Consider the following 25,691-nt stretch of genomic DNA (forward strand, 5'->3'; position numbering starts at 1 on the left):
GTAACCTTCAGCGGGTCTTCCAGCGCTGCTGTTCCATTGGCGCTCGCCACAGTGTGACTGGCTCGCACGCCGATCAGCTTGTTGTGCTAATCTCAGCGGCACTGCCCTCAGCTTCGTCTGCCAACTTGTTCGTATTTCTGGCTTTCTGAATTTCAGACACTTGCCCATTCTGAGTCGTCGAGCTAACGTTAGTAGCACGTCAGAGATGTTTTCTTTCCTAACAACTGACTGATTCGCACAGAGCTGGATGCCAGAGCTTGTGCACCGGAGTCACACCAAACATAGTATATTATGAAGTCACACGCACAAAGTATTCATTTATGATGTTACAGCATTAATTTAATCCTACGAAAGGACAAGAAAAAATTTAAGACCTTGGTAAACTAAACTTATGCGATGGACTGGCGACCTGTCCAGGGTGTACCCCACCTTTCGCCCGATGTAAATTGGGATTGGCTCCAGCCCCCCTTCGACCCTGTACGCAGGATAAGCGGTTGATGATGGATGGATGGAAGGTAAACGAAATTTAATGCGTTGGTAATGAAATTTAAAGCCTTATTTTTGGAATATGAAATTTAAGACTTTTTTAATACTTTTAAGATCCCGCGGGTACCCCGTGTTTTGTGTTGTTCTGTCGTTAGCCATCAATAAGCAATTTTGCTAAGGACAATAGTTGCAAGCGGTAATATGAAGAGCTCAAGGCAATCGGCACATTTTGGTAGTTTGGGTGAACTCAAAACTACAAGTGGTCAACACCTTTTACTCTGTTGTTCCTGAGGTATGTAAAGTTAATGGCAGTGTGCCCAACAACAGGCTCGGATTATGGCTGCTCACAACACACACGATGCAGTCAACCAATCTGTTACTTGGCTCCAATCTAACTTGGTACATTTGTTGATCAAGTTCTTTCTCAATAGACAAAAGACTGGCCAATAACGTCACAGAAGCACAGATGAGTGGCATTTTTTTAGTTAGCACATTAATATATCCATTTAACACCTTGTGGTCACAGGTTAACACCCTCTAACCGAAGTCAGACATTTAGTATTTGGATTTGTGCTAGATCTTTAATCCAGTGCTCTGAAAACATCACTTTCACTCACCCTGGCAGGACTTGCCAGCCTGGCAGTGGGTCATGTGGTTGAGGACGTTCTTCATGGTGCGGCAGTGCGGCAGGGTGCAGGCCCTCACCTCCCCGTTGGCCTGCTCCCTCCGCTGGCACTTGTGTGCGTGGAGCAGCAGGACCAGCTGCTGCTGAATGAGTTTGCGTTTCTCGGGGTCAGCTGTTGTGCCTGCCGACACACCACCAGCCCCAGGGACCATGCCCACCGGTGCTACCTGTTGCTGCATCTGGGACCGCAAAAGAGTACCAAGACACACAGGTTAGGCACAGATCAGAATATCAGACATTCCTCATTTTACACTTTTAAAGTTTTAAGTAAAAACAAAAAAAGGAAACCAATAAATATAATGAATCCGAATATATTGATGTATTAAAGATATGGTTGAAAAACATATGGCACCAGAGAAGAGGCAAAAACAGTATAAGTTGATGTGTAAATCTCAAGAATTCCAAGAAAATGTGAATGAAACCACTAAAAGTGAGAGGGAACTGGTAAACAAGGACACTATAAAATCAACATATTAACTTTCTCAAAAATTGAGGGACTGACATTTCCTGTTCCTCAAAGAGATTTGCATAGCACTGGGCTTTGTTTACTTTGTGCCTTGAAAGAATCTCACTCTGTATTCAACAGTTAGTCTACTTGTGCTGTTTATGTTCATGTCTGGAAAATTATGTTACAGTATTTCTTCTCAGATTATTTGCAATTCATTTTAATCTCTTTCAGGATGAAAGCAAGATTTAGGCTTACGTAAAATCATCACCACAAGCGCTTCAGTCAAGTCAGTCTCATACAATATACAGACAACAGTTTTCAATACATACACCGACCATGCTCACACTTTACATGTACTTTGTGTCTATTTTCTTCTGAATTATGTGTATTGCACTTCTGAACTAAAGTTGAACATATCCAGTGTAGACAGATCTGCAACTGCTGCTGCTTCTTTCACTATGCAGCCAGTGTATACAAAGTTTGGACAGAAACCATAGTAAACATTTTGCACATAAGGATAACACATGAATATTAGCCAAATTAAAATCAAAACTACTACCGTATTTACCAGGTATTACACCAAAGCGCAGATTCTACTTACAGAGTGCTAAAGGTTAGTACACCAAGTACACAAGTACTTACTTGCACAGTGCATGTATTTCAACAGGTTACTGTTGTCTCTAATCAAAACACGGTCGTCATGCACTTACCAGAACTGACAATTGACATTTGACCGGGTGGATCATTATCGGCAACATTTGGCTGCAACTGTCACTTGCCAAAATATTGTGTCGTTTGCTTACTTAGCTTCAATTAAATTTTATTAAAAATGAATTAAAAAGTATGTACTTATTCTTTTACAATGGTAACAGTTGCAGCTTCCTCTACGGTCATTTTCACGCATGTTTGAGAATAGGCAGGTTCACTGCATAGCCAAGATTTTGACCACTGAAGGTGTCTAGCGTTCCACACTCAACTTTTTAATTGTTATGAGTGCAGCATCCGGGTACTTATAATGCAATACATTTTGCCATACTTGTCAGTGTGAATGCACTTATGCACCCCAAAAGTACTAGGGGTGTGATGAGACACAAGTCAAGACAAGAAACGATATTGGGTTCAATTTTCACCTCTTGAGCACATTCAAAATTTCTCCCACATATCTGTGTTCTCTGACATGTCAAGAAAAAAGACGTAATATTACGAGAATAACGTCACATTTAAAGAGAATTCATAATATTCTCTAGCAATTATAGTCTACTTGCACTATACTCTGCTGTTTATTAAGTTATTGCTCTACTGATATGGTGGTATCCCCTTCAGACCCTCTGACAGACACAGAACCCTGTTTGGGACTGTATGTTAGGATGACATAAGGAGGTGGAAACCAAAATAGAAAACGCTTCTGATACGGCAGAAATCTCACCACAAATCCACGCAAATGTTAACTTCAGCATCTCCAATAAAGTGCAGCTCACAGTCCCACACAGAGAAATTACGCACATTAGTTTTTAGACATTTATATTGCAAAACTCTGAGTTACATTTCCACTCTGCCACAAACTGGCTGCAACTCACAGCGTGAGAAAGGGGTTCACTTGATTACCTGATTGCATGAGTCTCGCGAGACAAGTTTTCCCCTGACGAGAAATACTGTATTGTCATGTTTTGATCTCACCAAACTCCTAGCAAGTATGGAAGGGTGTGAATTCAGACACAGCACATGACCAGGTGGCAAACTAAAATGTATGTGCAATATGTTTGTTATGCCCAGCGCTGTCACACCGCCTCCACTCATTTCAATGAGGGAAAGTATATTACTACAGCTTTCACTTTACTGTTGCTGCAAAGTGCAGCCATCTTGGATTTTGAGGTTCTCTGAGGTGAGGCTCTTTCCACTTTGCGAGTCGGAAATCTGACTTCAGGGGGGCGTTCCACTTAAAATTTCCAAATAGGTACTCAGAAATTCCGACCTCCCAGTTCAGATGGAACACAACATTATTGAAAAAATACATGCCACTTGCACATCAAATTGTGGAACCAATGATTGAAGCCTATTTTGCTGGGGAAGTATTTAGACAGTGCCAAGCTAGCTTGCAGAGGTTCTAATATAGAAATCAGTGGTTTTCAATTTGATTTGCAAGCTCGCAGCCTTGGGACCGTAGGGGCAGAGGCCGCTCTTAAAAATGATTAGCTTTTTTGGGGAACGCTCTTGCAGGAAGTCCGTTCTCAGGGCGGTTGCTGTAGATTGTCTGTAGTGGAGATTGTGTGTGAAGCAACAGATAAAGCATAAAGCGTGTCTAAAGAAGAATATCCATTTCTAAGAACTGTACAGATGTTGTTGAAAAAAGAACATGTACACTGTGAGTATGTAGCAACAATTACAGAACCAATACCCCTGTGTTTTTGTTTTGCATTTTCATCATTCCCTCCACTGCCGGGTGCAACACACTCACATGGAAGTAAGATGTAAGATAATGCAGAATACGTTTTCCCCTAACTCACCTAAAACAAAAAGGGTTGGGACAGACACTTTTTTTCCACCTCCTTTTTTTTGGGGGGGGGGGGGGGAGATCTGAGTGACACTCACCATATTTGGCACACTCCCAGCTCCCTTCAACTCAGCAGGGAATTGGGACAGGTTGTTGGAAAGGGCTGTCTTGTTCTGGAGTTGTTGGGCGTTGACCCCTGCTGCCCCCATCTGCTGCACCCCAGCCTGACCATACTGCTGGCCAAATGGAGCTCCGGACATCCCCATCTATAGTGGACAATCAGGACAGAGGGTGGTCAGAACATCTGCATATCATGCCATCACAGTTGATAAATATTTTACCTCTGAACAAAGAGTCTTTGTGTGAATGCATATGGAACAGTTTTTTTACACTGAAAATGATACACACAGCGAGGTGGAGATTAGTGTGAGCTTTAATACACGTCAGGCAAAATTAAACATGTTGTACAATTCTAAGCCCACATAATATGCTTTATATCCCAAATATTATCGTTCATTATGCCTTCCTCAGGGCGATCTGGTGCCTCAATTAAAGTCACACAATAGCAAAAACTTAACGGACCAACGACAGCTACAGTTAGCAGAGGTTAGCGATTACCTTCTATAGCTTTTGTGCGTTGGTGTCTGCGTAGTTCTGCAATTACACCACCAAAACGCTAGTTGGCGGTAGCGTTATAGAGTCGACTATGTTGACTTTTGCTGGCTGAGCCAGCTAACAGGGCTGAACAATTTGGGGAAAAAAAAATCTAATTGAGATTTTTCTGACAGATATTGATTACAATTAAATTTTTTATTAAGTTTTTCGAAAGTTCAATATTCGCTGCCAGTCTATTTTTGACGGAAGCCACGTCAAGCAGCATAGAGCAGAAGAACCAGGCAGGAAGTCAGAAACAGAACGGCAAAGAGAATCCGGTCGATTTTCAGAATACAACACCCTTTGCAGACTCCCGATCGTACATCAACAATAAACAGTTAAAACAGACCAAAAAAAAAGAACAAAATTAACAAAGTAGCCTACTTAACCATACTACAACTGAACAAATAAGCAAATCTGAACTCAGACTATTCCCTTTCCGTGACTCACTTTCACTGGTCACCGGGACATAAAAACTGCACGTACCGACCCACCAGTAAAAGCTGATAAAAATCCCTGAAAAGTTGGATGATTTTGCCCCAAAAGGTCTAAAAAGCCTTTTTCCCCACTGGCTATACCCCTACTTTCTCTTTGGACCCACACAATTGGCTTAATATGTTTTCTGCCCGTTAAAAGCAGACGATTGGCTTTCTAGCGAGAAACCGCCATCTTTGCTGTTTTGAGCTTTCCCTATAAAGTTGTACTGCGCACTCTTAAAGTGGCTATCTACTGGCAGTCTACTCTTAAAAGTCTCTGTCGTAACTGAATCGAATCACGAGGTGCCTAGAAATTCACACCCACAGAAGGTAGTCATTCAATGTGGCCCAGGACACATTCACATACACACTGCTAAAAGAATGCGATCATATGCGACCCAGACCACTTGCGAATATGGTCAGTGATCTGAAATTTATTATTATTATTTATCATTTATTCCAATCTCTCCAAAGGCCCTCAGAATGCGTCTGTATGCTGCCTTTGCCGGCTTTTTTTGTCTTCATGGTGGCCAAAGCGGCTGCCTGCTTTGCGTCGCCGAGGTTCCCTACAGCCAACAGTGCTCAGGCAGATAGAGCAAGCCCAGCCCAGCGGAGAGAGAGAGGAACGGGAGGAGACATACAGAGAGAAAGAGCAGCTTGCTCAACAGCTGAGCAGAGCGCTGTGCTGCTGCCTGCCCCTCCCCCTCTGTTACACAGAACACACAGATGCTTGCCTGCTGCCTTCCTCCCATTCACACATGAGCACGGCCGTCGCTGTCGTCCTCTCTCTCTCACACACACACATACACACAGGTTCTCTCACTTGATGATCTGCACTTATTATGGAGGAGTGTCGCTAGGCTAGAGGACAGTTTTGTCAACAGGAAGCCTCCAGTGTTTCTCTCCTCTTGGCATGTCCTCCTCTGTTGCCCCCTCTTTACCATGCCTCCCTCACCCCAACAATACACAAATCAGCTCCTCTAAACATGATTTACAGCTCCATTATCAAAGGCCAAAGGCCCAGACAAAGGCAGCGTATGCCAGAGAGAGAGAGAAGAAAAGGAGGTAAAAGAGTAAATACTATCAAATAAAGACTTAAATGGTGAAGAACAGCAAAGACAAAATAAGGATCAACAAAAACATCTGAAACAAGAAAAGAATCAGGTTCTTATTCCCCTGAACATTTCCACCTTAGTCCTGACCAGGGCTGTCACAATTATGAAATAATTGCGATTACTGATTTGGATTTTTTTTCCCCTCTTCCTTTTAAGCCAGGCTAATAACTTATTCTCTCTAATAAAAGTCAGTCCTCAAATACTGGCCGGGGGCGTGGTCGCCACGAACAAAAAGGCCAGACACAAATACAGGCCTGTGGAAAAAACAATTGTGGCTAAGCTCCGGAAAAACTCTGCAGCCCACACACGCTCGTCTGATAAGATAGGGCTACAAACCATATACACACATTGCTTTCTTGGACGACACTGGTAGACTCTGGTAGATAGTTTATTTCTTGAGCAGCTGATGGAAATGCACCCAATTTGAATTATATTTGTTACAACATTTCTAGCATTGGCATAGAATTACCTTGATTGTGGAATCTGCCAATCTACGAAAATAATTAGGGATGCACCGATCAACTGGCTGGGAACCGGAATGGGCCAGTTTTCAGCCTCATTGGCCATAACCGGTGACTGGCGCTAAGCAGCGTCAAATGTCCAATTTTCTGCACACTAAACGTGACACACGTGGTGCGCTGGACGGTGTTTTATGTCATGCACACAGCGCGCTAAAACATAACGCACGGATGGTATTTCTTCACTATTACTGAAGAAGACAACGCTCGCAATTTACACCTGCAGAGAAACACACATTATCTACACTATCTCGGATTACGCTAGAAGACACAGACACGGTCGATATTTTAAGCATGGACCAGGTAAAGACACAGAACAAGCTGTTTATGGCATTCAGTACCACGGTCGGTAATTAACAACATCAACAAAAACGTAAACAGAATCGAAGGTGAAAAAATTCAAAAGGCCAGTTGTTCTTATAAAACTGCTGACAAATGAAGTCAATAGAGCAAAGAGATGCAGGGAGAGAGAGGCAGGTGTAAGAGTGTGTGTCTGAAGAGAAAAGCAAGGTGAGTAGATTACTGTAAAAATCCCCGCCCCTTACAGTTACATTGTTATTCTGTGGGAATCCAGCAGCCTAACCTGGAGCACATTTTACTTTGTTTATGAGTCTCAATGAGAGGAGGTTAATTAATAGTCTTTTAATGAACATACAGTGGAATGGACCCTGTAATGGGGATCTTAATAAAGATAATTTTCCAATAACAAAAAGTTACAAAAATGTTTGTGAATTCTGTCAATTATAGTTTTTAAAAGGAAAGAAAATCGTATTTGGCCGAAATCGGAATCAACAGGTCAGATCTTTAAAAAAAAAAAAATTGTAATCGGAATCAACTAGGAAAAATGCAATCAGTGCATCTGTAAAAATAATCACAATAAGGCTGTGACAAGCAGCACAGAGCAGGGGCGAGTTCAATCTCAAAATGTTTTGCACCGGTTTGCAACGTTTTCAGATTGAACGAGATGTTTCCTTGCAACGTTGTGCAACGGGCTTCGTTTTCTTCTGTTTGGTGGGCGTGTCATAGGTGTTACCAAATCTGCTGCGACAACTTTGTAAACACAACGGTGTTAAAAAGGCAGGGAAATGCAGTGCGCTTGTGTACACAACAGGGAGTTCAGGGAACCACCGTTTCCGTTGAAAAAAACAACAAACATTTTTCTATGTTTTGTCGGCGCTGAACTCACCCCAGATGAACCAGGCAGGAAGTCAGACACAGAACGGCAGAGAGAATGCAGTCAATTTTCAAAATAAAACACCTTGTGCAGACTCCTGGTCATATATCAACAATAAAAACAGTTAAAACAGACAAAAAATAAACAATTTAACTACGTAGCCTACTTAACCATAGTAGAAGCACAGGCAAAAAGCTCTTATTCTGAAATTCTCCATGTGGGATGTGTAGCCTGCACAGAGCGCAACGAAATGGGCTCAGAGAGAGCTGTTATGCATAGTTGACGCACACAAAATGACAAATTAACACCACATCAACAATGTAGGGCTAAACACTCCGCTGCTGACACACTTCAGTGTGAGTTCACCCTGGACAAAGCTGCTGCCTGTGTCGGTTCACCTGACGCCATTATCCCACATTTTTTCTTCTAGTTTTGTTTGTTGTTGTAAAATGTACACGGCCTGTGCCCACTCTCATTGGTGAGTATGACCATAACAGGAAGCGCACGGTGCTTGTGATTGGCGAGCAGGCTTGTGACACAAGGATAACAACGGAATGAATTTGTAATTGCATGACTGTTCAAAACAGGTCAGATAAGCTGCATGATTAACCTACATATTAAGCGCCATCTTCACGATAAGCTTATAGTCTTCTTTCAAATTGCAATTTCGATTTGAAAACGATTCATCGTTCAGCCCTAAGGTAAGGTAAGGTGTTTGTGGAGTCCTCTGTATAAGTCTGACTGACATGAATAGGTAGGATGTCAGCAGTTATTTGATTTGTATTGTTTTTTGAACATCCGACTACGCCCAAAATGATCGTGAAAGCAGGAGGTGGCCGACCAGGAGTTTTACCTGGCCTTAACAGGATGTCTGTAAAAATGGTAAACCCTTAAACCCCAATACTTACCAGATGATAACCGTTAAAGCTAGGGTAGGCTATTAATTTCAGTAGCGTTTTTGTTTTATTTGTTTGGAATCACATCCCGACAGCAATCGATAAATCAAATGCTAGACAAAACATTTGCAAAAATCGGGTTTCTGCAGCTGTCACAGGACTGTAATAAGCATAGCCAATAATTTTATCCAATCTGATTGGAATTACTGACCGGTCTTACTTCCTACCTGCGCGCTATTTGCCTGTTCATCAAAATATGTTTTGTGGGAGGAGCTTGGGAGGGAGGTCTGGGGGATTTTTCAGTTGGATACTTCTGTATCTAAATCTGTCACTTGCTAGTTCTCCAATGTTGCCTACCCAAGTTTTATTGCATAATTTTGTTGATTCTCAACTTTGTTCTCCAAAGATTCTCCCATATTTTCCCATTCTCACCCAGTATCCTCCTGTTTAAATGTTTCCCCGTAAATCTCCCATATTTTTAACGTTTGTAAAATCAAATAAAAACCTGCTGGCCGTATTTAAAGTGTTTGCTACTCTCTCCTCTGGTAAAGCCGGTGGCAGTATGTAAAAAATGTAGACTGTGCTTCTTGCACAAGGATTTAATAAATGAAAACAACCCACTGAAATAATATTAGGCCTATAGACTACTAGCTGTAAACTATATGAAATTATACTGAATATAGTAACTATAAGTAATATTAACAATATACTAACAGTATAATGTGGAATTTTATTTATTTAAATTTCCCTTATTTTCAAATCTCATTGAGGACAGTTATGACTCCTCTCTGTAGCCCACTCTCCCTCTCTCTGCTCCTCTCTCTCCCCCTAAAGCCCACAGAACCTGCCTGAGCTTTCCAGAACAAAAAGCGGCTACCTTAGAGTTTATCATCAATTCAGGATGCCTGTGCTCCTTTTTCTCCTAAATATTTTGGCTACAGCCTTTTTTGTTGCAGTTTTTATAGTTGAAGTAAAGTAAAAAAGATGCTGTTTGTTCTGCTTTTGTAGTTTATTCCACAGGAAAGCTATATTTGTTAAGCTATAAGATGTTCGCGGTAACCAGGCAAAGGCTGCTATGGTTTAAGTTTCTAAGACTGACAATTAAATAAATAAATAAATAAATATATATACAGTATACTGTATAATGCTACATGATAAATAAAAAGCTTCAAATAGACCCAGTGATCTATATCGGCCGATACTGCTTTCAGCAATCAGTGATCGGAGCACCTCTATCTTTATAGATTTAGATGGAAAACATTTACATTAGAAAACAATGCTTCTAAAAAAAAATTTGTCTACATGAATGAAGACCGGGTAATGGTATTGAGTATCAGAAGAGTTTCAGAATATTGGAAAGCAGATTTCCTTTGCCTTGTGAAGCCAAATGAATATGTTGTATGATTTGTGCACCAACATACATATCTGGAAAATCAGTCAGTTTCAAATCAGTTTCTCTGGTTTTACCATTTATAGGTATGTGTTTAATTAAAATAAACATTTTTGTTTTATTCTACAAACGTTCTGACATTTCTTCCGAATTCCAAATAAAAATGTTGTCATTTAGATTATTCATGGTTTTCAGACCTCAAAAAATGCAAAGAAACAAGTTCGCATTCATTTTTAAACAACACAATACTAATATTTTAATTTGATGACCAAAGCAGTGGATTTTATACTTTTTCTCATTAAATAAAAGTTGGCTCAGGTGATCATTTAATCAGTACCTCATTATGGAGAATGAGGTGTGCCTGTGTTGGAATTTAACAGCCACTGGAATGGCTGCCATCCATGTACAGATACTGATTTAAGACAAATATGGAGTGGTCTCTTATTTTAGCTGTATATGTTCTTTCTTTCAAAGTAATAGTGAAACCAGACACATTGCAGACCCACCACTCTCCTATATTTCAGCAGCATGTTTCTCTGATGGCAGCTATGCAAGGTAAATATGACATGCGCCAGATTGTGTCATTTTATCTTCCAACCACAGGCTTATACATACACACTACTCACAACCAGGTTCAAATCTGTGCCTTCGTCTTTCCTCATCTCCTCCCCTCAAACAGAATATATGTATGTTTGTGTGTATATTTATTCCTTATAGTGATATATATAGGTTGCAGTATAATAGTTAGTGAAACCTGTGGGTTGGGTTTGTGTAGTGTGTTACTACAGCGTCTTCTACTCGTCACAGCAGAGTTGGCACACAACAAAGACATTTGATGTGTGCACCATAATATAAAAGAAATACAGTTAGGCATTAAAGTGTAAATGTCTGTATGGGAAAGGAGGGGCTTGTTTTATGTGGCGACGTCTGTTGAAATAATCTTAGTGAGAACTAGCGTGCTGGTTTAACCTTGGTTTCCTGTCAAACCACAAAGCCCTGACAGTCTCAGACACAGGGAGAAACATTTTCTCACATTGAGCATTTCACAGTCTGTTTAAGTAAAGATTCTCACATAGAAAATATATCCATCAGCACATAATCTGAAGCATATTCATTCACAAATGAATTTGTTGCATTTGTGTTGTTTGTACTCATTCTCAGATTAGTGAAGCATAGGAATGCAGTAATAAACATGTCAGCATTGATCCGCTATGAAACCACTTGTATAGCAGTCTGTAGCGAAGGACATCCCATTTCCTAAACAAAAAGGCACAATGGGGTTGTTTAGGTTTGCCAAACTCACCACACACTGCTACTGTTTTTGCGCGAAGGATGTAGATAACAAGCTCTCTAACAGAGGAAACATCAAGCGCAAAAAACGTAAAATGATTGCTGTGGATAACTAAGCTAAAAGGCATTTGGTGGTGTGGCAAAACCTCAACTGCTAAATGTCCTACACAAATCTATTTTATGTTATAAACTCTGCTAATAAAGTCATAAAATATTGTTAACTTAGTTTATTACATGAGGCATTGCTATCCAATGAAGCAAAATGGTTTGAAATATTGAAAATACAATGTGCTTTATTTGATCTCTATACCCGATAACAAAATAACGAGCACTAATGTTACGTCCGTAAACAACATTAGGGACTGGGATAAAAAATAAAAAAACTAACTTTTGCTTCATCATTGTTTCATCGTGACGTCGTGAGTAGTGGTGCAAAGGATCGCAAAATCATGGTTCGGATCGATCCATGGTTTTTAGTCACAAATTGGATCATTTTCAGATCAGTAAAAAAAGTTAGGGTTAAATTTTTTATAATGGGCTTTTGGCTGTGATTTAGCAATCTCTCTGTCTATAGTCGCTACTCTGTACCATCTGATTGGTTACACGTCATGAGTAATAGGAAATCAGGTCGGCTGAGTCAGTGAACTCTTTTAAGTCCCTTCTTAAAACATACTTTTATAGGAGAGCCTTTCCCGATCTTATTTGACTTTATTTTATCCCTTTTATTTTATTGTATTTTACTAATTTTATATTAAATTTTCATGCTCTTATCTTTTTTTTGTATTATTCTTTACACTTGTTAAAGCACTTTGTAACTTGTTTTTGAAAAGTGCTCTACAAATAAGGATTATTATTATTATTATTATCATTATTATTATTATAATAGACTACATTATTTCTACTCAACACTGAAGGCTGCTGTGCCACAGACGGTCAAAGAGACCAAGCCGCTCCAGTGGGCTATGGAGCTGTGTGTCGAAGGGAAAGCAGTCGATAGAACTGAAGCTGCAATAAAAATCACAATCTGATGATCTGTTTTTATGATGACAAGCACCTCAGTGTCCCTGTTACACCACTGAAAATGCCCAAAGTCACAGCCCACAGGGTTTCACTCAATGGAGGCGAAAGCACAGTGAGTGGTCCACTAAACAACTTTCTTCAGCATTTATCTGTCTTTTCTGTTTTTTCACTGCAAGTCTGTATCGTGATGTGTATTTATTACTTTAAAAAGTAACAGTGCCAGTAAAACTGTTTCCCATACTGTGATGGTCAAACTTTGCAATTATTCTGCAATTCACCTGCGTGCCATACCATGAAGGGGGGATCCATGCGGATCAAATACGGTCTGTTGTATCACTAGTCATCAGGTGAGAAAACTGGCACAAGCAAGCACACACACAACATTTGTACATTTGGGATGAAGTCCAAAAATATACAAAATCCTACTCAGATGAAGAAGTGCAAAAGAACTGCTAGGGTCATCACGACTCAAAAAAGGGTTAGACCTTCCATGCCCTGTGCCAATTTTGCAAAACTCAAACTATTGGTAACTTGTCAGAGCAATTCAAATTTTGACACTCACCTTATTCATATTTCCAACTTGCTGAGCATTCAACGCGTTGTGTGCACCCAACTGTTGCCCCCCTTGGGTGAGTGTCTCTGCCAGCACACTTCCTCCAGCGCCCACTTGTGCCCCCTGCATTCCTTGGCCCTGGTACTGCATGCCAGGCCCAGGTCTACCTCGGCCTGCCGGTCCCAGGGCCCCGTTCATCACTTGTCCCGTCTGGCCCATGACCCCATGACCCTGACCACTGTTCAACATGGCCTGGTTGAAGCCCATGCCTGTGCTTCCATTGCCTTGTCCAGCAGCTGCACCTCCTTTCTGTGCCTGGGGAGACTGGTGATTGGGAGAGCCCTGCCCCAGGGGACTTTTACCAAGCACAGCACCTAGCTGGCTTCCCACCATGCCTCCCTGTTGGGGGCTGGCAGAGTTGAGACCCCCTCCCAAGATTGAGGAGCTTCCTGGTCGCAGGAGCTCAGACAGCTGCTTGTGTTTTGCAGCTGCATCAGGGACCATAGAGTTGAGACTAGGACCTCCACCTGGAGCGCCGTTAGAAGACATTCCCATTCCCAGGTCTCCATTGGGGATGAGCTCATCTGGAAGGTCATTTTCCAGGTCAAACAGAGACACAAGATCTAAGACAAAAGACAGAAAGGGAAATAAGAATTAGCAGTCACCAGAAGGTTTATCAATCATCATTATAATCTGGCCAATTACAGATTTATTATTACATATCTAAGCAAACACTGGGCTTTAGGCCAACTGTTGCATGAAATTGCTCTTCTGCACACCGAGACATAATGCAGAGAGCATCCAGTGATACATTGAGTTTCCTGTTCATTAAGGTTAGGCAACGGGGACAAAGAACCAACAATCAGTCATCAGGTGGAATTCATTGTTTACTTCTGATTTCAAATCCAGCGATAATCCATAATAGTAAATAGCTACAGGAACCTCCCATAATATTTACATCCACTGTATGGAAACATAACAGTTTCCCCAGTTAGTTGCAGTGAAAATGGATGATGATTAGTGTCAAACTGTCTGCTGACAACTTAAGTTCAACTGAAGTCAGGTATGTCTGTTGATACTAGGGTTGTGAATAGTTTAAAAGTTTACAATATCAGTAACAAAACCAGTACCCTTAAAGTGATCCTGATACTAACAGAGTACTTCATTCAATACCTTACGTAAAATGCCACTAACTGAAGCCATAATAGTTTATTTGTATTTATATTTTTATTGTTGTTAAGGACAAGCCATGTGATCTATTCTCTTTTCTTTCCAAATAACTTATAATATTGGGAAATTGAAAGAGAATTGAATCAGATCCCTCCTCATCCTAATTAGGTTATCCTCACGGGTAGTGTCATCAGAGGGCGACAGCTTGGGAGGTTTTTTTGTAGGCTATTTGAATGAGAGAGGAAGAGTGACATAGTTAAGTGATCACTGAGTTGTGGAAAACTAATTTAAGTAAAAAAGAATTTATACGGTTTTTGAAAGAAACAACAAAAAATATTATGTTAACTTTCTATCAATAAATCTAGAAGAACTGAATAGAAAGATCTCTGTGAGTGCTTTTGTTTTTTTGGGTTTTTTTTTTTAAATCGTGCATGGACTAGGCGCTAGGGCTGGGCGACATGAACTAAAAATCATCTCCCGATATTTTTAGGCTGAATTCCAATACACGCATTTTTTACGAAGTGGGCTAAATGTTCAGTTGTATGTTGAATCCAAATTAGAGATGTAGGATCACAAATCCGATCATTTCCAAATAACTGAACCATTGTTTTTCTTTTTACAAACCAGGTCTTCAGCAGTGTTGACCGGCAAAGGGAGAGGGAAGAGCGGGGCTGTGCGGTGAGGGACATGGATGAGCAAACGCTGGCAGGACTTTATGGAAAAATGTATTAATTGTAAAAAAAAACGCAACATCAAACTATTGGTACTATCGGTATACCTTATAATACCAATATACCGCCTAGCCCTTCTTGGACCGTGCAGGCACAAAGAAAAAAAAGAGCGTGCCCTTCTCTTTCTTTCAGTGTGTTGCTTGCGTGTTTGGCTGCAAGCAAAAACAGTTTTCCCTTGATCTGGTTACAAAAAAAAAAAAAAAAAAATCAAATGCAGTACTCGTTTGACTAGAGACATTTCGATACTACTCAAAACTGGGCTATTTCGGTCAATACCTTAAATCGAGTAGCGATACCAATCCCTAGTTAATACACATGTAATGTACAGAGTGGAAGACAAGTCATGCCTTAACCATGATTTCCCATACATAGGCTCTACTTGGGCAGCCCGTCCAGATAGAGAAAGATAAAATCCAAATTCCAAATGTTTTTTTAGCTGGCTTTAGCCATTGCACTAGTAGGCAATATCCCTCTATTGCACCACTGTCGCAAAATGTCCAAAGTTTCTTTAGAAAGCCCAATAATTTTACTGTGGTTGTTAAATGACGGATTGATGCGGTGGAGAGTGAAAGACGGGCAAGTAATACTGAGTTTATCAGCCAGCGACCGCTAATGTTACAAGAGAAGTAAGTGGCAGCAAGGTGGTAGAAGACGTAAGTTAAAAATCATTCATCTGCTTTGTGTGGTGACATGAAATGTGTGTCTCTGTTCATCTTTTCTCTCCATGACCTGATAAATCTTTAGGTTTTGTATATTAAATTTTATTGTTAAAATTGTTTTTGAATATGAAATGCTACAAAATAAGGTATGTCTCATTTTCATTAAAATATGAAAATGAAGTGGTAATAATAGATTGACAGAAATTTTTATAAAGTGTGTCAAAATGATGGAGAACGTGAAAGTGTAGTCTAGTGCCCTAGACTTCTGTTGTTTCAAAGCTTGCGATCCTCCAAGCTAAGGAAAGTAGTTATTTTCCGCTTCACATGAGCGTGTGTGTGTTAAGTCCTCCATGAGTTGAGTAGTGATTTTATTGTTCTCCGCTGACAGCAGCGGATCAGCACTGGATGTCTGGGATCAGACTGCATTATTATATTATTCCAAAAATCTACTTCTCCTTGTGTAAAGTACCCTTCCCTGGACTGATTGATAGAATATTGTTCTATTCTTTTATGCTCATTTTAAAAGGATTTGTTTGATCACATTTATTTTAAAAGAGACTTTGCAATAAAAAGCACACGTCACCCACTAGACATGGGCCGGTATGAGATTATGACAGCAAAAACGTGGTACTCCGCCTGCTTAATTGGAGGGGACAGGGTCATTTTAAGTTACATACCAATCATGAATTTTGTGTACCATTACACCCCTAGTTAATGTGATGCACACTATGAGTGTAGATCTCTTTGAGAGAGTTTGTGTAACATTTAATAATGTGTAGATTAGGCTAGGCGGGGGGGGGGGAAATCGATACAGCATAGTATCGTGATATTTGCCATGGCAATATTGTATCGATACACGGACGCCAAGTATCGATATTTTAGTATATAAATTGCAGATGGGAGTTTTAACTTTTTGGTACTAGAATGATAAAATCTATTGCTTTTTTAGTCCACTAGTAAACTTAACAGGACCATATAGAGCACTGAAAAGTGATATGAACAAACAGAGAAATGTATTTTTTTAGATAAACAGATGTTGACAAAGTTTGACTATAGGGACCTCATTGGAAGTTGGAAAAAGGTAATAAATTGCAATATATCTCAATATATTTAAAATCGCAATAAAACCGAATCGCAACATAAATATCGTGATAATATCGTATCGTGGGGCCTCTAGGCAAACCCAGTATGCCTATCAGCATACTGGGTTTGCTTTTTATGTGCGAGGACATTTAGATTGACTTTGGGAAGAATAACTTGTAGTTAGCTGACTTGATAGTAGTAATGTGAATACATAGGTGCATGTACACTAAAGCAGGACACGACAAAAGCGCAGAGGAAAAGCTTTAGCTCTGTAACAGAGCAGAAAAAGTAAACAGGGAACACTCAACACACGCAGAAAATAAACAGAACTTTAATGAAGGTCACAGTCCAAATCACAAGTATATGACAACGTCCTTCACGTGAGGGTGCAAGTGTGGCTGTGTATGTCAGCCAGTAAAGATTTTAACAGTCGACTGTCACAGGTGTTATGCCGAATTTTGCATTCCTACCGAGAATTGTATGAAAATGCATTAAAGTTCTGCTTTTAAACACTATACTATTCTTTGTGGGGTTCATCAACAGTGATATATTTTATGAACGTTAAGAATCGTTAATATATTATTACACTTGGTAAAAGTACTATTTCTTGAGATTCAGCAAAAACATGTGGCGTTAACCGCGTTCAAACAGTCCTAAAAGGACCTTAAGAAGTGAACTGCATAATTCGGCAAAACAGATATTGTAGGCTACCTACCGAAATTTACATCGACCTCTTTTCTCAGTATAACAGAGCGTTACCTCACGCGAGGTGTATGCAATTCACGGCAGGCATGCCGAATTTGGCACAACACCTGCGCTGCAAAACATCACTAGACCTCGTGGGAGCAAGGCCTGATCACTGTTATAAACTTACAGTAAGCTCACACAGTCTACCAGACTTGACGGCGCCGTTTTTATTCCCCTATCTATCAAGTCGGCGAAAGTCAGCCAGCTATCGCGAACGCACCTGTAGACTACCAGTTACACAGCGTGCTAACTTCGACAGCTGTTCTTCCAAAGTTAACATAGCTATCCTTATTAGCTAGGCTCCTTACATGCTTGCTAATAACTGTTTTAAAGATGGGTCTCCGACATTGACAGCGTTGTGTTGGACAGATTTGTTCAGCGGTGTTTATGATACCAACCATTCAATTCACAGACGGGCCTGTTGTCCGTGTTTGCAAGAGAGAGAAAGAGCGACAGAGTGAGAGAATGTGCGGAGCGAATATGCACTGCAATCAAGAATGATTTTAAAATGGGTTGTCAAATTTAAGTTAAATCTACCTGTGCCGTTCACACTACACAACTTGCCATCTTGTTACGGGAGTCTTGAAGTCGTTGTGGCATTCACACTACGTGACTGATAGGTGGCAGGGGGTCACAGACTACACCAGCTGACAGCGACTCATCAATCAATCATGTTTTCAGTTAAATGCTAAAGTTCCTGTTACCTTGTCTGTGGTCCGCTGGCAGAACACTGGCTGCTTTTTGTTCAGGTGCCGTCGTGCTGTTGCCGAGGCGACATAAGTTTTGTTTTACGGTGGACGGACTGTGACATTACAGAGTGGTTGTTTTCTTTAGCTTGAAATAATCCCATACTTTGGACACTTCGTCCCTTGCTGTTTTCTCTCTCTTCCTCCACTTTGCAAACAGCGCGATTATAATCACGTCGTGTTCACAGCATAAGCGCAATGTGCGAAAGTAATAAATGTCCCTGAGAAACACTGTGCTGTATAGTTGCAAAGAATTTGCGTCGATGCATTTTATTAATAGATTTAATCAATCAATCGTTTCAGCCCCACTTCAGATCATTGATTGCCGATCTGATCGCCAGGGGGCGGTGTTACGTTGCAGCATGTCAGTAAAATGCCAGCATGGAAGAAATAGGCTTATTAGCTTTAAGAGAAACCACCAAGGACATCTGTGAGTGCACAGTACAGTGTTTCCCACAGAACCTGTAATGGGCCTTTCAGATAGAAAGCTGTGCTGGCCGCAGCTATTCAACTATTTTGAACTTTCACCACGGCGCATGCACGAGGTTGCTGCACTTGCGCTTTGCCTAACCTAACAACAAACCGCCCTGGCACGGCGCAAGCCATTGAAGGGGGGGTGGGCGTTGCAGTCGATATTGACCATCTATGCGGTTCAACCTCGACAACCCAGCTGTATTCTAACGTTAACATAACTATCCTTATTAGCTAGGCTCCTTTACATGCTGCCTTATAACTTATTTGATGGTGGGTCTCCGACATTGACAGAGTTGTGTTAAGAAAATAGGTTCTCAGAGAGAGAGAGAGGCTTACTGTTTTATTTTTAATATATTTTTATTTAACACACACACACACACACACACACACACGCTTACGGTTTTATTTATTTATTTTATTTTAATTTTTAATATTTCTTCATTCACACTCTGCAGTGTGGTGCAGATTCTAGAAATTCTGTGTCACCTTAGTTCTGATATCGGCACATGAAAAAACAATCACTGATCATTCCTTCAATCGTCGATACAATCGCCAATCACAACAAGTCTACTAAGGTAGGATCAAAAATCGAATCAGTTTATCAATGAAATATAGTGGTAATTTATGGGAGCTTAAATATTACAGCCACAGTCTTTAAATGGAACGCCTACCCTATTAGTCCATAATATTAAAAGCAACAAGTCTCAGCGTTACATCAAGAGACATGGATAGTGCATCGTTGAGAGCAAACACCTGTGTCTTGCCTGATGCCTATTCAGCAGCAGGATTGAGACCACACAAATGTAAGAGGGAGATGATACACTGGAGCCGAAAAGCTGACTGAAGGAGAAAAATCACCTTCGACATGGTGATTCCTGTCAAAAGGCTGAGAGTACGGTTTGATCTTGCCCATTATACGGCAAGGATATGATGAGCACATCCAGTAGCAAGCAATCACATGCCAAGTAGTGACAACGGAAGCATCCACTAACCAGAGAATCCCAACACTTGAGTCCAACTGTTCTCACCTGAAGAGGACATTGCTGCTGACAGTTGTAATTCATCCAAAGCTTTTCAGCAGCCACACGAAAATCTTCAATTAGACTCTTCAGTCTGGGAGATAATAACAGGCTGTGCAGCGGGCTGTTGCTGCCTTACCAGAGTCAGAGAGAGTTATTAGTGGAGATGCAGAGTGTGAGATGCTCCTCCTCTCACAGAGGGAACAAAGTCACTACGCATGCCACGTTATACCACCCTGGGAAAGCAGGTTTTAATGCCCACGAACATTCTTATTTTTTTTAAGTATGCTTTGCACCTGCCTTGGAATTCTCTTCTCCCCACACTCTGACACACTCACATACACCTACACCTCAGGTAAACACCCCGGCTTGCCCCGCCTCTCTTTTCCCCCGTCTGCTCCATTTTCTCCATCAGCAGTATGTTTTAGTAACCTAAAAGACTGAGAACTAGTCTTTTTTCCGTACATGTCCACCCGTGATCCGTTATTACGGCAGCAGGTGAGTTGGACGTCGGCTTATTAATGATGCAGCCCATCAAACAACTGAAACCAACATCTGCACACTGTTGCTTTACCTGGTCCGTGCGTAAAATATCCACCGCGACTTGTAATGTAAGTTAATAGTCTACCAATTTCTTTAACCGAGTGAAGTCTGTGAAAAAACACATGGACAAAAGACGACTGCTGCCCTCCCGGAAAGCTTCTACAGTAGGCTACGTCTTTTGGCTGCTATGTAACTTAACATTAGCTCAATTAATAGAGTAACTGGTAGCTGTATTTTATTACTGCCTACTTGTCCAATGTTGAGAACATCAAGTACAAACTTAGACTAAACTGGTGTAGCCTACAGCTCTGTCCTGTACATACTGGTTCATCCTAAATTATTTTTCAGGTTTCAGATGAGTCTGAAAAAGTGGTTATTGGGAAAAGAAAGGACGGTGGTGACTGGACGTGCTGAGATTAGTAAAGCTAATTAGTAATGCAAACCAGTCCTTTTAAGCTAATGAGGAGACGTTTCTTTTTGGATTTTAATGTGCAAATAAAATTCACCTCAGAAGGGAAGTGGTTTCTCATGTTGCCTATTTTTTATATTAATGTCTACAGATAAATGTCAGAAGCTTTGAAGAAAATTAAGACAGAAAAGGCAAACATGAACAATCCAACCTATAATGATTCTGACAGAGATTTCCTGCCGTTAAGGCTTAGGGGGTGATGCCCAAAACATGCTGTGCCATAAATGTAAAATCACTGTGGAGAGCATCATAACCAAGCAAATTACTTTCCCCAAATCTAATGGTTGTAGTTCTTCCCTAGTAGACTGATCTTTGGGTGTTGTTTATTTATTGTCTCCTCTAGCTTTTCCAAATATTTGTTCAGAGATATGGTGAAAGTAATGGCCCAATATGAAGTGAATTGCATATTTTTCATTGGAAAACTTAAAATTTACTTGGGGGAGGACCCCCAAACCTCTGGCCATGACTAACACGACCACCCCCAAAACATTCCTCTAAAGCTCACAAAAACCTATGGGAAAACACTGAAATTTTAACTATTCTAATGTGCATCGCATGCTCATGGACACAAAAGCAATACTGCTGAGACATGTTGTGTTGGGGTTTTCTATTCAGACATAATACACACTACGCGCACAAACTAAGATTTCGTTTCACCTCTGCGAGTCCCCAGAGACACCCCTTTAGTACAGAGACTCCTTTTTACTTTAACCATGAAGGGGAAGATGATAAAGTAGATAAAACTCACAGGGCGGTGTCAAGATTTATGGTGAAGGGGCTGGAATCAGAACCAAGTAGAATCGGAATCGATAAAATTGAAATGATACCCAACCATATACAAGCATCCATACTGCAGTTCTCAACAAGACTGCATGCAGCACTTCGGGAGCCAAGCAATCGGGCCAAACACGAACGGGCATGCGTTCGGAACAAACAGAATTTGCTTGTCGTCTCTGGATACATTACAATTTCATCAGACTGGTAGAACTAGTAGGCAGCGCTGTGCTGGGTTGTTTTTCACACATCTGATTGGTAGTACATTTGTAAAACTTTTAATATGGTGTTTATAAGAAGAGCTGTGATGACTTCAAGATGTGCAAAATTAGTGGCACACTACACTTGTAAAGCTGGGGCGGCAGTCATTTGCTGCACAGTGTTTATGAAAACCACAGGCATTCAAAGAAAATGACAAGAAAAAAAAAAAAAAAAAAAAAAGAACGAGCAAGGCTACGCGATCCAAGATGGCAAAAAAACATTTTATTTAGCTCCTGCAGACAGACAGTGAGCTTTGAATGAATAAAAACTTGTTTTTGTTCCTTGTTCCTTAGGATATGAGCATCTTGTGGATGTGTGAGATACAAAGGCTAACAGCAGAGAGAGAGGAAAAAGGGCAGGACTGATTGGGAAGGCTGACAGGTTAGCATCCAGTGCCACCCACCGTTCTCCTCATCTCAGATCAGTTCCATATAAGCTGAGACACTATCCAGTAGATCCAGAGTATCTTCTGCCACTGCTTCACCATGTTGGTGAAAGACAAAATTTTTAACACTTGACTGTATTTAAGTGTGTGCTAATGCTAACATAGCTGAATAATGCTCACACAGGGATGGGTGATCATCACATTGGCTAGACAGAGGAGGAGGAAACCCTGCTATGTGAGCAGTAGGGTTGGAAAGTGGCTGCTCATTTCTCACCTCTGGCGCTGACACACCCTTTCAGCCATACAGATGAAAACAAGCCTGACCTGCCCTGTGGCCACAGGCACAAACGCATACTGACATGACACTAGCACACCATAAAAAACTGTTATACATTAACATAAACATCAAAGACAGACTGCTAATCTGTGGCTGTGAGCGACAACAAGTGTGCAGTGGGCTGCACGTGGCAAAGGGTTGCTATTATCAGACTACAAATAATGGAAAGGCTTTACCAATAACAAACGTGACTCAATAAGCCAAACCCATTTGTAACACAACTAAGCCAGCAAATAATTGGCATAATGCAATGTTTCCCACAAAATGACATCGTAACTGTGGTGCCGGGAGGGGAGCAGTTGATATTGACTATCTATATACAGCTTGCTAACTTCGAAATCCCAGCCGTTTTCTAACGTTACGCTATAAGCTATCCTTACTTAGGGTATATACAGGAATCCTTAAGTAAAATTCAATTCCTTTTTTTTTAGACCTTTTCAACATATTTTAAGTAGGGCTGAACGATTAAGTGCATGAAATATCAGGAAATATCTGTGAAACGGCGTTTCAAACCAAACTCTCATATCCGAAAGAGGCGTACTCTGTCCCGAGTTACTGCCCAGTTACAGCCAGTGCGCTGCTTACCAGCATCGCAGCTGCGGGGGAGGGGGTTAGGGGCACTCCAGTGTTGTCGGAGAATTACTAAGCTTGTCTTTTAAACACTAGAGGCGACACTTGTTTTATTTTTGTTGGCCAACTTTTGAATTGAACCTCAAATTGACTATTTTTTGTTTGCTTATACAGAAAGATGGACTAGGAGATTTGAACTGAGATAAGGACGTATTCATTGCTGGTTGAACTGTGGGTTTTGTATTGAGCGCTCACTGTGGTGAGTTAGTTTTTCTTGTGGTCTGTAGGTAGGCTGACCTGATATCATATTATTTAATGCCATGACTCAAATTATCTCTCTCATATTATTATAATTTGATATATCTTCTCCCCCATTGCTCACAATAATAATAATTCTACCTAATTCATCATAACACAAGAAAGAACAGTGTAGTTCTATCTAATATTGTGTTGGTCATACTTTACCACTGATTTACTGCTTGTCCATTTTGAATAATACAGAAGGTAAAGAGCTTAAAAATGAATCACATATTAAATCGTAATATTGGTAAAAAAAAAATCTTTTTAAATCATTTCAAGACTGCCGCGCCTCTTTGAGCTGTAACCGATTAAAATCAGCCACACACCTTTAAAGGGGACATTTTTAAGTTTTTAAAAGGAATTTAAATATATTTATTGCATAGGGTTGTAACGCCACCCAAAACTTTTGGCATTCATCAACTTTCTCAGTTGCCCTATAACAGCCTGTATGGGCCAACAGTTTTCTATGTGAAGGACTGGTCAGATTTCTTGAGAAAAGCAACTGTCTTACATAAGCTATGACGTTTATATACGCAACATTACAGCTAATGTTGTAGTCAAGACCGCCCAAACCGAGACCAAGTCAAGACCAAAACTTTTAGGGGCTGAGACCAAGACAAGACCAAGGGAGGGCGAGACTGACTCAAGACCAAGACCAGTTCCCTGCATTACATGACACACAATAAAATGTGGAACGAGATCATAGGTAGTTCTCAAATTGATCTGAAAGATCCACATTCCCATTAAAACACCCACATACAAACACTAAGAGCTGAAATCAACATAAGCATCGCCACCGCCGGGAGGGGTGACAGTCGTTAACGGTAACAACACATTTTAATTAAGGTCATTGATTGCATTTGATGCAGTACGTTTTACATCCAATCAAAGTTAAGATGTTAACAAATAAATCAGACGATCCAAAAGCAATTTATTGATAATACCAAAGTTATGGTCTTGAAAGAAAATCCCCAGTCCTCAACGTCCAAGACCGAGACAAGACAAGAGTACAAATGCGGTCGAGTCCGAGACGAGACCAAGACATTAAAAAGTGGTCTTAAGACCAAGACCAGTCTCGAGTACTACAACACTAATTACAGCAAATCATGTGAAACAGTGTAATTTTGTGTTTTAGTTGGTTTAAACTAGATAATGTGAGCTTGCCTGCAATGATATATGTGATAACTTTCTTCGACCACTTGATCAATACAACAACATTCAAATTTGTTCCCCAGGAGGGAACAAAGATGAAGAGAATAAACTGAGTGATGAATAACGTAAGTAGTGTAGGCGGTGTAGCACAGGCACAACCTGGAGGAGGAACTGGTCTAAATGACTGTATGAGTATAATATAACATTAAATTAAAAGTATATTTATAATTTACAGTGAGGAAAATAAGTATTTGAACACCCTGCTATTTTGCAAGTTCTCCCACTTAGAAATCATGGAGGGGTCTGAAATTGTCATTGTAGGTGCATGTCCACTGTGAGAGACATAATCTAAAAAAAAATAAAAATCCAGAAATCACAATGTATGATTTTTTAACTATTTATTTGTATGATACAGCAGCAAATAAGTATTTGAACACCTGTCTATCAGCTAGAATTCTGACTCTCAAAGACCTGTTAGTCTGCCTTCAAAATGTCCACCTCCACTCCATTTATTATCCAAAATTAGATGCACCTGTTTGAGGTCATTAGCTGCATAAAGACACCTGTCCACCCCATACAATCAGTAAGAATCCAACTACTAACATGGCCAAGACCAAAGAGCTGTCCAAAGACACTAGAGACAAAATTGTACACCTCCACAAGGCTGGAAAGGGCTACGGGGAAATTGCCAAGCAGCTTGGTGAAAAAGGTCCACTGTTGGAGCAATCATTAGAAAATGGAAGAAGCTAAACATGACTGTCAATCTCCCTCGGACTGGGGCTCCATGCAAGATCTCACCTCGTGGGGCCTCAATGATCCTAAGAAAGGTGAGAAATCAGCCCAGAACTACACGGGAGGAGCTGGTCAATGACCTGAAAAGAGCTGGGAACACCGTTTCCAAGGTTACTGTTGGTAATACACTAAGACGTCATGGTTTGAAATCACACATGGCACGGAAGGTTCCCCTGCTTAAACCAGCACATGTCAAGGCCCGTCTTCAATTTGCCAATGACCATTTGGATGATCCAGAGGAGTCATGGGAGAAAGTCATGTGGTCAGATGAGACCAAAATAGA

At 40.6% G+C, this 25,691-nt stretch overlaps 1 protein-coding gene across 1 annotated transcript in view; it reads right to left on the minus strand.

Annotated features, from left to right (window-relative positions):
* crebbpb (CREB binding protein b) overlaps nt 1–25,691 on the minus strand; it is a 53,966-nt gene that overhangs the window by 21,212 nt on the left and 7,063 nt on the right. Inside the window, 3 exon segments of the mRNA XM_046029580.1 lie at nt 1,104–1,350; nt 4,209–4,376; nt 13,206–13,819. Of these exon segments, the coding sequence (XP_045885536.1) occupies nt 1,104–1,350; nt 4,209–4,376; nt 13,206–13,819 (1,029 nt within the window).

This window comes from Micropterus dolomieu, linkage group LG02, assembly GCF_021292245.1.
Source record: "Micropterus dolomieu isolate WLL.071019.BEF.003 ecotype Adirondacks linkage group LG02, ASM2129224v1, whole genome shotgun sequence".
Lineage (NCBI taxonomy): Eukaryota > Metazoa > Chordata > Actinopteri > Centrarchiformes > Centrarchidae > Micropterus > Micropterus dolomieu.